General features: G+C 36.9%; 1 protein-coding gene across 5 annotated transcripts in view; it reads right to left on the reverse strand.

The window, feature by feature from the left end:
* Nucleotides 1-14,467, reverse strand: part of LOC109070688 (catenin (cadherin-associated protein), alpha-like 1) — a 55,519-nt gene that overhangs the window by 1,820 nt on the left and 39,232 nt on the right. For 3 of the 5 annotated variants that reach the window (XM_042745613.1, XM_042745615.1, XM_042745617.1), the window contains 14 exons: nucleotides 13,113-13,202; nucleotides 12,157-12,327; nucleotides 11,349-11,549; nucleotides 8,656-8,745; nucleotides 8,106-8,264; nucleotides 7,715-7,807; nucleotides 6,026-6,176; nucleotides 5,207-5,244; nucleotides 5,077-5,118; nucleotides 4,057-4,211; nucleotides 3,756-3,804; nucleotides 2,609-2,665; nucleotides 1,685-1,804; nucleotides 940-1,023 (listed from right to left, as the gene is read on the reverse strand). In XM_042745613.1, coding sequence (XP_042601547.1) covers nucleotides 940-1,023; nucleotides 1,685-1,804; nucleotides 2,609-2,665; nucleotides 3,756-3,804; nucleotides 4,057-4,211; nucleotides 5,077-5,118; nucleotides 5,207-5,244; nucleotides 6,026-6,176; nucleotides 7,715-7,807; nucleotides 8,106-8,264; nucleotides 8,656-8,745; nucleotides 11,349-11,549; nucleotides 12,157-12,327; nucleotides 13,113-13,202 — 1,500 coding nt within the window. The remainder of the gene's footprint in view (nucleotides 1-939; nucleotides 1,024-1,684; nucleotides 1,805-2,608; nucleotides 2,666-3,755; nucleotides 3,805-4,056; nucleotides 4,212-5,076; nucleotides 5,119-5,206; nucleotides 5,245-6,025; nucleotides 6,177-7,714; nucleotides 7,808-8,105; nucleotides 8,265-8,655; nucleotides 8,746-11,348; nucleotides 11,550-12,156; nucleotides 12,328-13,112; nucleotides 13,203-14,467) is intronic. The other 2 variants (XM_042745614.1, XM_042745616.1) reach the window with 1 other exon arrangement.

Consider the following 14,467-nt stretch of genomic DNA (forward strand, 5'->3'; position numbering starts at 1 on the left):
AAAAGTTTTTGTTTACATAATATGTGTACTGTGTATATTTATTATGTATATACAAATACACACACAGTATATATTTAGAAAATATTTACATGTACTGTATATACATTTATATTTTATACTCTTATATTTTACATTATATATAAATATATTTAATATATAAACAACATATTTTTCTTAAAAATGTACGTGCATGTGTTTGTATTTGTATATACATAATAAATATACACAGTATACACACATTATGTAAACAAAAACTTTTATTTTGGATGCGATTAATCGCGATTAATTGTTTGACAGCACTACTACATACTTTTTGTTCATTTTAGTTCAATTTTACATTTACAGTAGTTATTTTAAAATATCAAGTTAAACAAAAACTAGCTTTTTTATGGTTTTAGTTTAACTTTAGCCTTTGTTTAACTAAGTTAACTATAGTAACCCTGGTCCTTATCACAATGCGTTCCTTTACATGTAAATCTGAGTTTTGTCCTAACCAACCACAACCAAAATTAAAATTCAGGCTGATACTGATAAGCTGATAATTATTGTCTCAATGGCAGATAGCCATTATAATGTACAGTATGAAAAATGGATATTCATTTTGAGATCTGCTAATTTACATTTTAAAATGTCATCAAATTTGAAATTTGACGTCGGATCCCAACTCGAGGACCTTTCCCGATCCCACCACCCTTTCTCTCTCCCACTTCACTTCCTGTCAGCTCTGATCTGTCCTATCATAATAATGGCAAAAATGCCAAAAATAAATCTTTTACAAAAATGTCATCAAATTATTATTATTAAGTGAGTGTTAGATTACGGCATGAATGTAATCTAAATATAAAAATAGAGATGATGAGCAAACACAATTAAATATACATTATCAACCAATACGGATAAAATTAAGAAGTTAATCCAGATGTTCATGTTGCTGCCTACCTTTCTGATGAGCTTATTACAGATGGGCAGTAAATAGACCACCACTGTCAAGATGCCCTTGGTATTCTGTATGGATGAGTCGACCTGAACGAGACAAGAAAAACAGATGGATCTTTAGCTGACTAAACTTCCCAAAATACAGTTCTGCTAACAAGCACACCACGTACACCCACATTTCAGTCAAGCTATCATTTTGCAGCGACAACAATCTAAACATTTCTGACAGGTGATTTGTGGAACAGACTCACATATAATTGTTTTTTGGGAAATAATATGCTTGGAAACCACGCGAGGGCTCCTGAAGACATGCTGGGAGATCCTGATTGAGCTTGTTTTTTTGGTTCCACAGCACGACACGAACACAGCCTCTATAAACCTATTTAAACCTGCCTTCGGCTGTGACCTTTGCTTTATCAAAACAGAAGGATGACCCTGGACAGCATGCCATTTTATCAGGTTAAATGGAGTCAGGAAATAGAGTAAGGTCAGTGTCTTTGCAGGAGAAACAGATTTATTATCTAATCACATGTGCCAGTGACCTGTGACTTTAAACTTTAGTTTATATTGTTCTCTGTAAATATCTAAATTAAGATGAATCGATATAATTTGAATCCTCACAATCTTAATTATGAATTTGAAGTGCATAAATGGATTAAACTGTCAAGCCAAACAAACAAAAACACTACTCATGTCTGCTCCATTCACATGTGTACAAGAACAGTCTGTAGCGGTTATACTCGCTTACCTTCTGAAAGATGGCGCTCTTGCCCTGAACCGGAGTCTTGGCACAGACCTGCAGCTGTTGACATGCGGCTGACAGCTTCTCAGTCTCAGACAGAATAAGGATTCTGTCTTCATCCAGCAGCTATAACACAGACACAATATGTGGCCTTAACGTTTAAAGTAGAATATTTGAGAGATGAGGAATCTAAACAAACTTTAACACAGCAGCTCTTTTGCTTAAAGGCTCATTTTCTACATTAGACATCATTGTTTATGATGTTCTCTAAATATGCAAAGTATGAACATGACAGGCTGAACGGGACAATTAAATCAGCATATCTGAATGATTTCTGAAGGATCATGTGACACTAAAGACTGGATTAATGATGCTGAAAATTCAGCTTTGCCATCACAGGAATAAATTACATTTTGAAATATATTAAAATCGAAAAAGGTTATTTTATATACATATATACATATATAGTGGCTTTTTGTTTTGTATGCATATAGCATTGCTTTCCGTTCCACGATCCTTTCAGGACTTCCTGCGGCAAGGACAAATTTAACAATCTAATAAAATACTTTCACCCAAAACTGCATTAAAGGTTTGCCAAAGTGAGGTAATTGCTGAATTTGAACTCATGGATAAATAAACGGACTTAAGCAATTTGTATTAGCCATACTCTGCTTGCAGCTGGGGAAATGCATTGTGGGTCAGGCATGTTTGAGATTATTAATCAAACCGTGCAGTGCACCACAAGTGTCAGGCTCTGTGATTATGGATGAATGGCCCCTGTTGGCCCCAGCCAGAGCAGGGTTAACTAACACTGATAGCCACGTCTCTGTGGTCCCAATGAGATGGATGGCAGTCATTACAGTCCTTTATTTACAGGCATCTAATGAAACTGTGGTACATAAGGGCCTGGTGGGTACGTGGATGTGTTACCTGTGTGGAGAGAGTGTGGAGGATGTGGCACAGCTGGAGACCTTGGTCTGACAACACCTGGAAAATAAATCCACACTGTAAGGCTTAACTCTGTATCAGATAAAACAAAAAAAAACTTAGGCATAGATATGTCCTGGCGAGGACATTACATCAAAGTTTTGGCTTTGTTTTCATACTTGCTGCAGGACCTGAAGAAATTTATAGCACAAATATACATGTAGGCATAGATATACACTGACAAAAAAAAGAGAACCAATACACATCCAAATCTAAACAGACTAAAAACAGGACAAGTGGACGTATAGCCACCCTAATGTACACTGACACAAGACAGAGACTCAGGTCAGGTCACACTTTCAGTGGCCTAGAAGTTTATTCTACATACAGGTCTGTTCACACTAAGAACAATCATGTTCCGTTTATTATGTGCATGTGCAGCAGCAGAAATTGTTTGTTACTTTGGCAATGCTCATAATGTCAAAATTGATCCATTTAAAAAAAAAATATCAAAACCTCAGAAATTGTTTGTTACTTTGGCAATGCTCAAAATGACAAAACTGATCCATTCATAAACAGACATTTGTAACATATGAAGTAACACATGGTCACTGCCTTTTGGTTATTTTTACATGAAGTGAGATAACATGGAGAATATGAAGTAACACATGGTCACTGCCTTTTGGTTATTTTTACATGAAGTGAGATAACATGGAGACTTTGTTATTTCAAATTATGAGTTTCCAAGTTGTAATTGTGTGTTTGACGTGAACTGTTTACTAGTAGGAAACTCATAATTATGGGAATTGCAACATGACATCAATGCAGCGTAGGCTATAAAAGGAGGTACACAGACATATTAAAGGAACTTCGCAGTGCTGTTCTGCTGTGACGTTAAGCAGGTAAGCTTGCTCTGTCAGATAAGAGGTTGTGTTTGGGTGGAGGCCAGTGTGCCCTACTAATAGAACGACACACTGCTTAATCAGCATTTCCTCCCCATTCACAGCACACATCCTGCTCTGGATCACTGTATCTCACAGACTTTTTAATAATATATTGATCCATCTTTTCCAGGGGATGCATTGCTCTTAATGGCACCTTGAAGAGATTCAATTAAAAAACCTATGAGTGAGAATGAACGCTGGCGTACCTCAGCTTGGTGGAATAGATCCAAAGTTGTCTTCAGTAGGCCTTCCCCCTAATCACAGAGTGCAAAACAGCAGAGAGTTAATGAAACATCTTTAGAAGATCCATAAAACCGATTGTGTAGGTTGACAGAAAGTGCAGATTAACAACAACATGGTTTTGTCTTCTGAACAGACATTTTTCATAAAGCTTAAACTTTCCAGTACGCTGTATTTCATTTCCTGTGTAATATAACACTACTCGAACCAATCTGATAATCTGATAAACAAACTATGAAGTTTCTGAAAAGGTTTCTAGTGGGCTACCTGGTGAAGAGATACATGGAATATGCCATGCTGGATATGATCTGACACAGTCGAACCATCTCGTGGTCCTGCTCGTCCCAGCGCTCCACCTCTGAGTCCACATCTGAGGTGAGGAGACACAGTTCCAGCCCAAGCTTGGCAATGGTGGTTTGCTCCTAAATATAGATCAACATTAGAAGACTCTTCAAATCATGGCCACAAGGATACTTTCAAGCAGAACTTAATACTGACAAATTACAATGGATATTGGAATGGTTGTTGGTGCCAGACGGGTTGGTCTGAGTATTTCAAAAACTGCTGATCTACTTGGATTTTCACACACAACCATCTCTAGGGTTTACAGAGAATGGTCCGAAAAAGAGAAAATATCCAGTGAACGGCAGTTGTGTGAAACTAAAATAAAGTATAAGTATAAACATTTCTAAAACTAAAACTGAAATGAAATAAATTATGATCCTGTAAACAGAAATATTTTTAAAAGTTTTATTTGTTTTTATTAAACTAATAAAAATGACAAAAGCACTTAAAATATTACTACTTCTATTAAAACTGGAAAGATCAAAATATAAGTTAATTTAAAATTATAAAAAAAATATAAAAAAAACAAATAACATAAAATGGCTAAGACTAAAAGTATTCTAAAAGTTATAGATGCAATGATTTGAGGTTTAGACAGTTTCAAATGAATTTTTGTGACCGAATTAATACAGAAAAAAAAAATCAGTTTCATCACACGCTTATCAGTTTTCCGTTTTAGTTATTTAAATCTTAATTAATTTCAATTGTAATGTTTTGTGAAGTTCAGGTCGTAACAGAGTTTATCTCAAAAATTTGGTTTTGGGGGTCATGGAAATGGAATCACAAATGTCTATATAATTTTCTGGACAAAAATTACAAACAAGGTCAAGAATAGAGCATGATGGAAAATTTTCAACCTAGTCTTTTCCAACTGACAGATAAAAACAATCATTACTTCAACTTTTTTGTTCATACATTATGTTTTATAAGGAGAAATTGTACCTCAGCGTCAAGTTTGGCAGCCTTGACTGTCTTCAGGTGTTTCTATAAAATAGATGAATCAGTAAATATTGAAGGACATGATATGGTAAGAGAAATCTGTGATAAAATCATAACTGCTTGTGAGACTTACCCCTGGTCTGGGTAGAGACAGATATGGTTTCTTATCACCTAAAATGATGAAGACATTTAAGTCTTAAAACCAGATCTATCTATTATAGGACACAATAAAACATAAAACTTGGTTTAAATACATGTCTAGCCTGAAAATGGCTGTGTATAATGATTGTGGATGAACAGATACAAAGGCAGGATCTTGGGGGATGACAGTTTGTTTTGGGAAATATCTCGGTTGGCTCTGATGATGACTGGGAGCCTCTCATCTGGAACAAAAACATCTCCCCAGGCACCGGGTTTCTGTCATGTTACTGATGGCTTCCTTCAGAATCTGACAAATATTGTTGCCACATAATGCTCTTTATGCGCTGCCGTGAGAAAACCGTGAGTTTCACTCGGAAGAGCCGCCATGCTTGAGTGCAATGTCCAAATACAGATGAGTGAAAGGACTTTCACAGACATGTAATCTCCGCAGCAATGCGCCCTTAACCTTGCCTACAGAGATTTATCCAGCCTCTATTCAATTACCTCATGTGAGGGATGTGGATGCAGCGTAAATGTCAAAGCTGCACATCTTTAGTGGCTGGAAAAGATAGCAATCTGGCCATGAGGAAAAAGACCGTTATCGCTGCCCTGTCCATAGGCATGAACAAATACATTTTGTGCACCTGAAAATAACTGCTACTAATGCATTCAAAGCACCCATGAAACCCAGATTACAATATTGTGGTAAGTACTGTGGTAAATACCTATCATAATTCATATCTTGGGCTGTTTGAGTTCTAAAAGTCAGCCTACAAATTGATAACATGACTGAATGGCTTGATTAACGCACCTCTGCGGCCCTCAAACACATCGTTGATCTCCTTCAGCAGGATGGCCATGTCGCACAGCTGGGACTCCCAGGCCTCGCAAAACACATCCAGGTTTTCTTTGGCAATCTTGCTGGTGGGGTGCAGAGCAAGGGTCTGTGCTGCTGAGATGATCTGAGAGGAGAAATTGAGAGGGAACGATTTTTTAACAATATTTTCAAGAACTTTCTTGTCAATTTTAAATGCAGGACTGTTCAAAAGTTTAGGGAAAGTTATTTATTTATTTTAAATCAATATTTTATTCTGCAATGATGGATTAAAATTAAGAAATGTAACAGTAAATACATTATAATCTAAAAAAAACAACAACTTTATATTCATCAAAGTATAATGAAAAAAAATTGTACCACAGCTTTGCCATCACAGGAATAAACTACATTTTAAAAAAAAAAATCAAAAAAAAAAAATACAACGTATTTTATTACATGATTATTCATTACTTTTTTATTATTATTATATTTATGTTTAAATAAATGCAGAAAAAACAATAACAAAACAAAACATTCAAAAACATTAACATTTAAATGGTAGTAAAATAAAATAATGAAATACAGTATGTACATATATTTATTTTTTCATGAGAACCTTTTCTGGGTGCACAGGTAAGAAAAAAAGAAAATCTGCTGAAAATTCAGTATTGCTCTCAAAGGAATAAATTACATTTCAAAAAGTATTCAAATAGAAAACAGTCATTATAATTGACAATATTAGTGTTTTACTGTGTTTTTTATTAAATAAATGCAGCCTTGGTGAGCATAAGAGATTTCTTTCAAAAACCTCAGCGTACTGTCATTTTTGATGTGACTGCATAATTCGACTCCTGTGCAACATCTGAATATCAATATTCATCAGTGGTTTCTTTCCAGTGTCCCACAGCATAAATGCACCATCTAACTCTGTCGGCAACTGCATAATTATGATTTACAGCTTACTGGGAGGATGTTTCAAAAAACAAACACAGCGAAGCAGAGCTTGTCTCCGCTGAGGGTGTGGATCCAGCTGGTAATTACCTGTGGCTTTTGGAATTACTGATAAAGCAACTCATTATCATGCACCCCTGAAGCTGCCGCTCACCCGCTGTGCTCTTATTGGCTGCCTGATCTTTAGGCCTCATCATTATTGGCTGGTGAAGTGAGGTTGCCCTCTCTGAGAACACTCATTCCTGCATGCAATCAGATATGCTAAAGAAGCGTGCTGATGAAACACACTGCAAATATACTCAGTTAAATATTACTTTCTGCATATTGGCCCAATCTTATTTTTTCTTTTACATTTCATATGTTAACTACTGTTTGTATTGAAAAAGAAAACAAGCAAGAACCACAAAGATGATTTTGATGCATGATTTGTTTATTTTCATCCAGCTGAAAATGCATTTTAATTGCAATTTCTTGCTATTTTATGCCTGTGTGTGTTAGTGTGTTGGCCTCTGCTGTTCTTTTCTGTAATCAGAGCTGCCAAGTCAACAACAACAGTGCAAAATATGTCAAATAAGCATTGGTGATTTTTGAAAAATAAGCACTAACTGAAGCCAATAACAGTCTTTTTCCGTTCTTTTATATTGCGTAAGTCTCTGAAAGTCTTGAAAAAAAAGGTCTCAGTTGCTAAGACGTCAGATTCCTACTTTACTAGCAGACAACCTCTCTGTTTACCTGAGGTCCAATGACACGGAAAGTTTCCTCAGCGTGAATACAGGTGATCTCCAGCGGCTCGGTCCCCGAAATGTGGCAGAGCAAACGACAAGTCTGAAATAGAATAAATGGCACTACACTGAAGTTCACCCTATAGTGAAATTCAAACACTTTAGTAGTTTATACGACAAAGCTATTGTTAAATGCACTGCAATGCACCGATCTGACAATAAGTACTGAATGCACATATTATAATAAATATCAGCAAATATAATACACATAATAATATTAGTTTATTTCAAATCCTAATTGCTTTTGAATTTTAATACTTTCCTAAAATTCAACAATGGTGTAAACTGGACCTGCTGTTACACTACAACAGAATACAGGATTTCTAATCAAATCCGCTCACCTCCACCAGTTGCTCTTTGTGTTCGGTCAGTGTGCCAGCATAATCAGCCACGGCCTCCAGGTTTCCATCCCCACCGGAGGCCTTCAGGGCCTGCAGCACTAGATGATCTGAATGCAGCTTCAGCAGCTCAGTGGCTCTTCCCACCGCCACCCTATGAAGCTGAACAAAAGATAACTGAGCAGTGTTTCCTAAAAATTCCCTAAGTATTAGTATTCATTACATGAACAACAAGACGATATTGTTTTAGCAACACACTTCAGTGTTTTCATTTATTATGAGCAATCTGAATTAAATGAAGTGTATGAACAACCAGTCAGATATTGTATTTAAAAATGACACCTTTTTCAACTAAAAATAGAAAAATTTTATGCATTTTGACATAAAATTGATTTTCACAAATGAAGTAAATATGTTATGGCACTGTAAATGAAACATAAGTGATACAGAGAACACTGGGATGGACGCTTCTGAAGAAAGATTGTGATTTTGTTTTAGATGCTTTGGCTCATGGGATTCAATCCCTGTGCAGAGCTTGTCACATGAATCTCACCTCTCGCCTGAGATCACCGACACTCTGACAAGTCTTCAAAATAGAGAGCTCCATCTCGTCCGTGGCCTCTTTGGCTTTAAGCAATTGCTGCTGGAGGGTAAACGAAACAGAAACAAAGATAGAAAGGGAATTTAACGCACTGCAAACAGGATGATTTTCAACCAGTTGAACGTGCACCATCCATGCTGAAGAGCCGTCAAGTTTCAACATAAGTGTCAGTGGCCCAAGCAACCTGAAAGATGGACTTTGTTAGACATGACAGTCTTTATCCGCAGTTTTCTCTTCAGAGGACAGGCAGACAGGTGGGTGGGATTGCTTTCAGACGGGATTACGACGGGGCGTCAACACAAACACACCACAGAAGCCGTGTGAATCTTTGAAGTGCTCTCATCTTCCAAGACGTCACACTGGGACTTAAACAGTCATTGCACTTCAGTGAACACATTCCAAATGTTTCTGTCGCTGAAATGGTGGACAGGTAAAGTGGGGAACAACCCAGATATTACCATGTAAAAACAACGCTGTCTCTAAATAAGTTTTGGCTGATGACAGCAGAGACATATACACAGTCGTAAACATTCAAGGACTCATAGAAACAAGAAATACAGTGCTTGAAGGAAGAAAATTCACGCCCATGGTCTATTCATTGACAGTCGCACTTAAAAATGTCAAGAGCTTGTTTAAATGGACATTTCCGACCCGATCGGCTAGTTTTATGGAGTCCATGAGTGATGGTACACAGGTTCTTTTCATTTGGATCAAAGTCATGTTACAAAGGTGCCGGGTTGATACATTGAGTGCTCTTGAGGATGAACAAATCACTAGATTTGATGTTTGTAACAAGCAATTCTACAAGCAGAAGTGTATACTTCACTTTGTGTTCTCTATTTATTACTTTTTGGAGAACAGGAATTATGATCATAATGTCTATCATTTTAGAAGACTGTTTCTAATTTCCACACTAAACTATTATTTTGGTTAACCCCTTTCCGATAAATCCTTCCCTAAAATAGCGTGTAAAACAAAACAAATTGTCACTTTAGATGTTGGTCTCTTCCTGTCTAAGTGGGCGATTCTTGGGCAGAAACAGCTGCTACGAGGACCACACATCAAACATCTGGCTTCATGAGACTAATGAAAACTGGAAAACTGTTTAATTGGAGGCAGGCATTATGTCCTCAAAAACTACACATGAGAAAACAACCAAATGTATAGAAATACATATAAAGAAATGTGAGACCTAACAACCTGTAAAGTATTCAAAAAAAAAAAACAACAGTGACTCAATCGTTTTCCTTGAACAGGGTTTTACTTTCACAAGCCATTCAGATTACAGCAATGAATACCATGTCAGTTTATATCAACCTTCTAATTAATGCTCCTATTTTTCCATGTATTTTCTCTCTTTGAGACTTTTTCTTTCCTTTCATCCCTCTAAAGACATCAGAAGGTTTAGAGTCAACTCTACCTATGCACAAAGTCCTTATAAAACAGTATCACACACAGAACAAATCATGTAAGTATCAGTAAAGGTTGTCTGAAAAGTATGCTGCTGCACAAAAAAAAATGACAGCAAATTAATAGCTTATTCAAGAAACCAAAGGCAGGAAGCAGGAAAGAATAGACACCTATAGATCTGCACTGTAAGGCTTATGAGGCACAGTGAGGGTGTGAGGTTCATGGGCAGTTACTCCACCTTCACACACACTGTACAACAAAGACGTGAAGGTCAGATATACAAGCCAAGTGAAAGGTTTGTGTTAAGATATGAATAAGAAAGTAAGTTAAAGGGTTAGTTCAGCCAAATATTAAAATTATGTCATTAATGACTCACCCTCATGTCGTTCCAAACCCGTAAGACCTCCGTTCATCTTCGGAACACAGTTTAAGATATTTTAGATTTAGTCCGAGAGCTTTCAGTCCCTCCATTGAGAATGTATGTACGGTATACTGTCCACGTCCAGAAAGGTAATAAAAACATCATCAAAGTAGTCCATGTGACATCAGAGGGTCCGTTAGAATATATTGAAGCATCGAAAATACATTTCGGTCCAAAAATAACAAAAATTATGACTTTATTCCGCTTTTTCTTCTCTTCCGGGTCTGTTGTGAACGCGACTGCTGTGATTGTTGACGTACGACGCTGCTGACGTGTTATCTTTGTTATTGGGTGCACCAGAAAACACGTCAGCAGCGTCGTACGTCAACAGTCACAGCAGTCGCGTTCACAACAGACCCGGAAGAGAAAAAAAAGCGGAATAAAGTCGTAATTTTTGTTATTTTTGGAACAAAATGTATTTTCGATGCTTCAATAAATTCCAACGGACCCTCTGATGTCACATGGACTACTTTGATGATGTTTTTATTACCTTTCTGGACGTGGACAGTATACCGTACATACATTCTCAATGGAGGGACAGAAAGCTCTAGGACTAAATCTAAAATATCTTAAACTGTGTTCTGAAGATGAACGGAGGTCTTACGGGTTTGGAACGACATGAGGGTGAGTCATTAATGACATAATTTTAATATTTGGGTGAACTAACCCTTTAAGGACACAAAATCAATGTCGTACAGCTACACTGGGATGCAGTTTGGAGTTTTCCTCCTGCTGTTACCATCAAGTGAGACTCAAGTCATGCGGTGAATGATTGGTCGGTGCAGTCCCTAATGTGTGTATGTGTCCCTCTTACCGCGTGTCTCCATGTGTTTATGAGCTGTTTGGTCTCCTGACGTGTGATCTGGCAGAGCTGTATGATTGTCTCTCTCTGCTCATGGCTGGTGTAGGCGGAGTCTGTAAAGTCTTCGGTTTTCTCCATCAGAGCTTCCAGCTGAGCCGCCACAGCCTCACAGGACACACAGTACAGAGAGTCTCTCAGACCCTCCACTTTAACCTGAAACACACATACAAGCATCTGGTGACAAACTGATTCATGATATACCATTTAGTGGCTAATGTCTGCATTTTATGTGTTTTCCAACCCATCCATAACATTAAAATAATTATTACTATTTTGTAGGACACCTTAATGGAAGAAGTGTGTAATCTCAGTAGCACCAAAAATAATTTGTATTCAGAAGTTCCAGGTTGGTAAAATTTTGTAATGTTTTCAAGAGAAGTCTCTCAAGCTTACCAATGCTGCATTTATCTGATCAAATATACAGTAATATTGTGATGTATTATTACAATATCAAGTTCTCTATTGTAATATATTTTAGGGCTGCAAAGCAATTAATTGCGATTAATCGATTCAAAATAAAAGTTTGTTTACATATTATATCTGTGTGTACTGTGTATATACATATATATACATATATAACACATCAATTTAATGTGCCTGTGCTGAAAAAGTATCAATTTCTTTTTCTTTCTTTCTTAAAAAAAAGAGACCCCAAACCTTTGAACTGTAGCATATATTCTTTGTTTTTTTTTTTTTTTTTTAAAGAAGTCTTTAAAAGAGAAACTTTATCCATCATAGAGCCCTTGGCCTACACCTGCACCTTAAAGTCTTTAATCCCAGCGTAGATGCTGACAGGAAGTGCTTTGGCCTCCCCACCGCTCCTCGTGTCAGTCACAATCTCAATGACTTGCTCCAGGGCCAGACGCATACGCTGGAAGACTGCTTCTTTGTTGATCCGTGCCGACTCGCAGTCTGGATGTCTCAGACAAGTCTGAGAGGCGAAGAGGAACAAAAATTATCTTCAAAATGCAGAGGAACAACAAAAGTGCGGCTGCAAAATTTGACATGTAAACAGTATGTTATTACATTTTTTAGAATAAGGAAAGGAAAACACCCTTTTTAGAGGAATGAACACGCTCAATTATGGAAAAGTATTATTTGTGATATCAGATGGTAATATCATGGTACTTTAATAGACAACCATGGCGCTGTGTGAAAACTATATGATAAGCAATATGATTTGCTGCTCAAGCAACATTCATAATCAATGTTGAAAACAGCTGCCTAATATTTTTGTGAAAATTTATTATTTTTTAATACTCTTTTATTTCTCATTTATTTGAAACAGAAATATTTTGTAACATTATAAATGTCTATTTAATCCATCTTTGCTCAATAAAACTATTAATTTCTAAAAACAAAATCTTACTGACCCCAATCTTCTGAACAGTAGTAAAGTATTATATATATTTATATATATATATATATATATATAGATATAGATATAGATATAGATATGTAAAGTATTATATAGATAATCAAATATCATTATATATAATGTGATCATAGTCATATTCAAAATGATGATATATGTTAAAATATATGGCCACCGTGAATGATTTGCTCACTTGTTTAACTTATTCCTAAATTTGTATCTTAAAATGAAACTTTTAGACGCCTGTCAAAAACATTCACACTCAGGTTCTTCCGCACAAATACATGCGTTGATATTAACATGTTTTAGACAGCAGATGGTACTCTCTTCCACAATCCTACCTTAGAGGCTGTGAGGAGCATCATGGTGCATTTCTCCAGCACAGCACGTGCGGCGGCCATCCGAGCTCTTTTCTTTTCATCCTTCAGATCCTGAGAAAAACAAGAATCCACAAGACATATATGAGAAAACATACAATTCCTCGAGTGCTTTCAAGTATTCTGAAATCTCAGCTTAGGTTTAACCTCATAATTCGCTTGCAACAGACAAGGCTGGAATCACACTGTGTTATCAATTTAGCTCAGTTAAGATTTCCACAAGATTTTTTGTTTATGAAACACATCTGACTGAATCATAATAAAACTAATGTTTCTAACAAATCAAGTGCACTTGACTTGAATCTTAACCATCTGACGCAGGCTGTCAGGAGAGCTACAGAACTGAATTCATTCATTCTAAGTGTTCATTTTTCAAGGTCTTGCTTAGAATGAAGGGTAAATTTGGTCCTTGGTAGAGATAGCACTGACATAATGCCTTCCACCGACACGGAGCGAGCTGGAATATAACTCAATAGAGCTGCGCTCACTCGACGCGCCATGAGGCATTAGGGATTTGTGACTGACAGACTGTGTGTGTGCATGATGGAGAGAATGAGAGGAACCTGATCTCTCTCACCCCGGCTGGGAGCCATGGCTCACAAAAGGAGAAGTGATTATCTGTTATTATGTTCTTCTGAATAAAACTGAAAAGATGGAGGCCGCAGATTGGCAGGAAAGCTCTGCAGAGATGGGAACGTGATGTGTTTGTGAAACATTATCAAACACACACAGAAGCTTCCTTTTTGAAATGAGACAGCCTTTCCTATCAGTTCTCGGAGTCATTCATATTCATATTACTACTTTCCTAATCATGGTGGGACTCCGGAGGCGGCCTTGGGAGGAGAACGGCCATGCACTGCAAAAAAATCAGTTGAAACCAGTTTCTGAAGGGGCTGGTTTAATATGGTTTCATGTGGTGATCAAGCAATCGTGAAGGCCAATATTGAGCCACAATAAAAGCAATAGTGTTAGCACACTTTTGGATCCCAATGTAAATCAGTGCTGCACTGGCCATAACCCACTCTACTATACAGATCAGGGATTTTCTACATTTTTGATACCAAGAACCCTGCAAAAATTGGTATAACCTTGCAAGAGACTGACTTCTTAAAAATGTAGTAAAAATATAGTAAAATACTGAAAAATAGTAAGACAATACGTTGTTTGGCCTTTATATTTTTCAGGCACATTTTCAGGAGATCTGTTAGCAGCCCCATGCAGACTCCAGTTTAAAAGCTCTTGCTCTATATCAACATCAGCATCAGCCCATATCTAATCTCCCCCTAGCAGCAAAACCATCTTGACCATATGCAGGTATG

The sequence above is a fragment of the Cyprinus carpio genome, chromosome B19, assembly GCF_018340385.1.
Source record: "Cyprinus carpio isolate SPL01 chromosome B19, ASM1834038v1, whole genome shotgun sequence".
Classification (NCBI taxonomy): domain Eukaryota; kingdom Metazoa; phylum Chordata; class Actinopteri; order Cypriniformes; family Cyprinidae; genus Cyprinus; species Cyprinus carpio.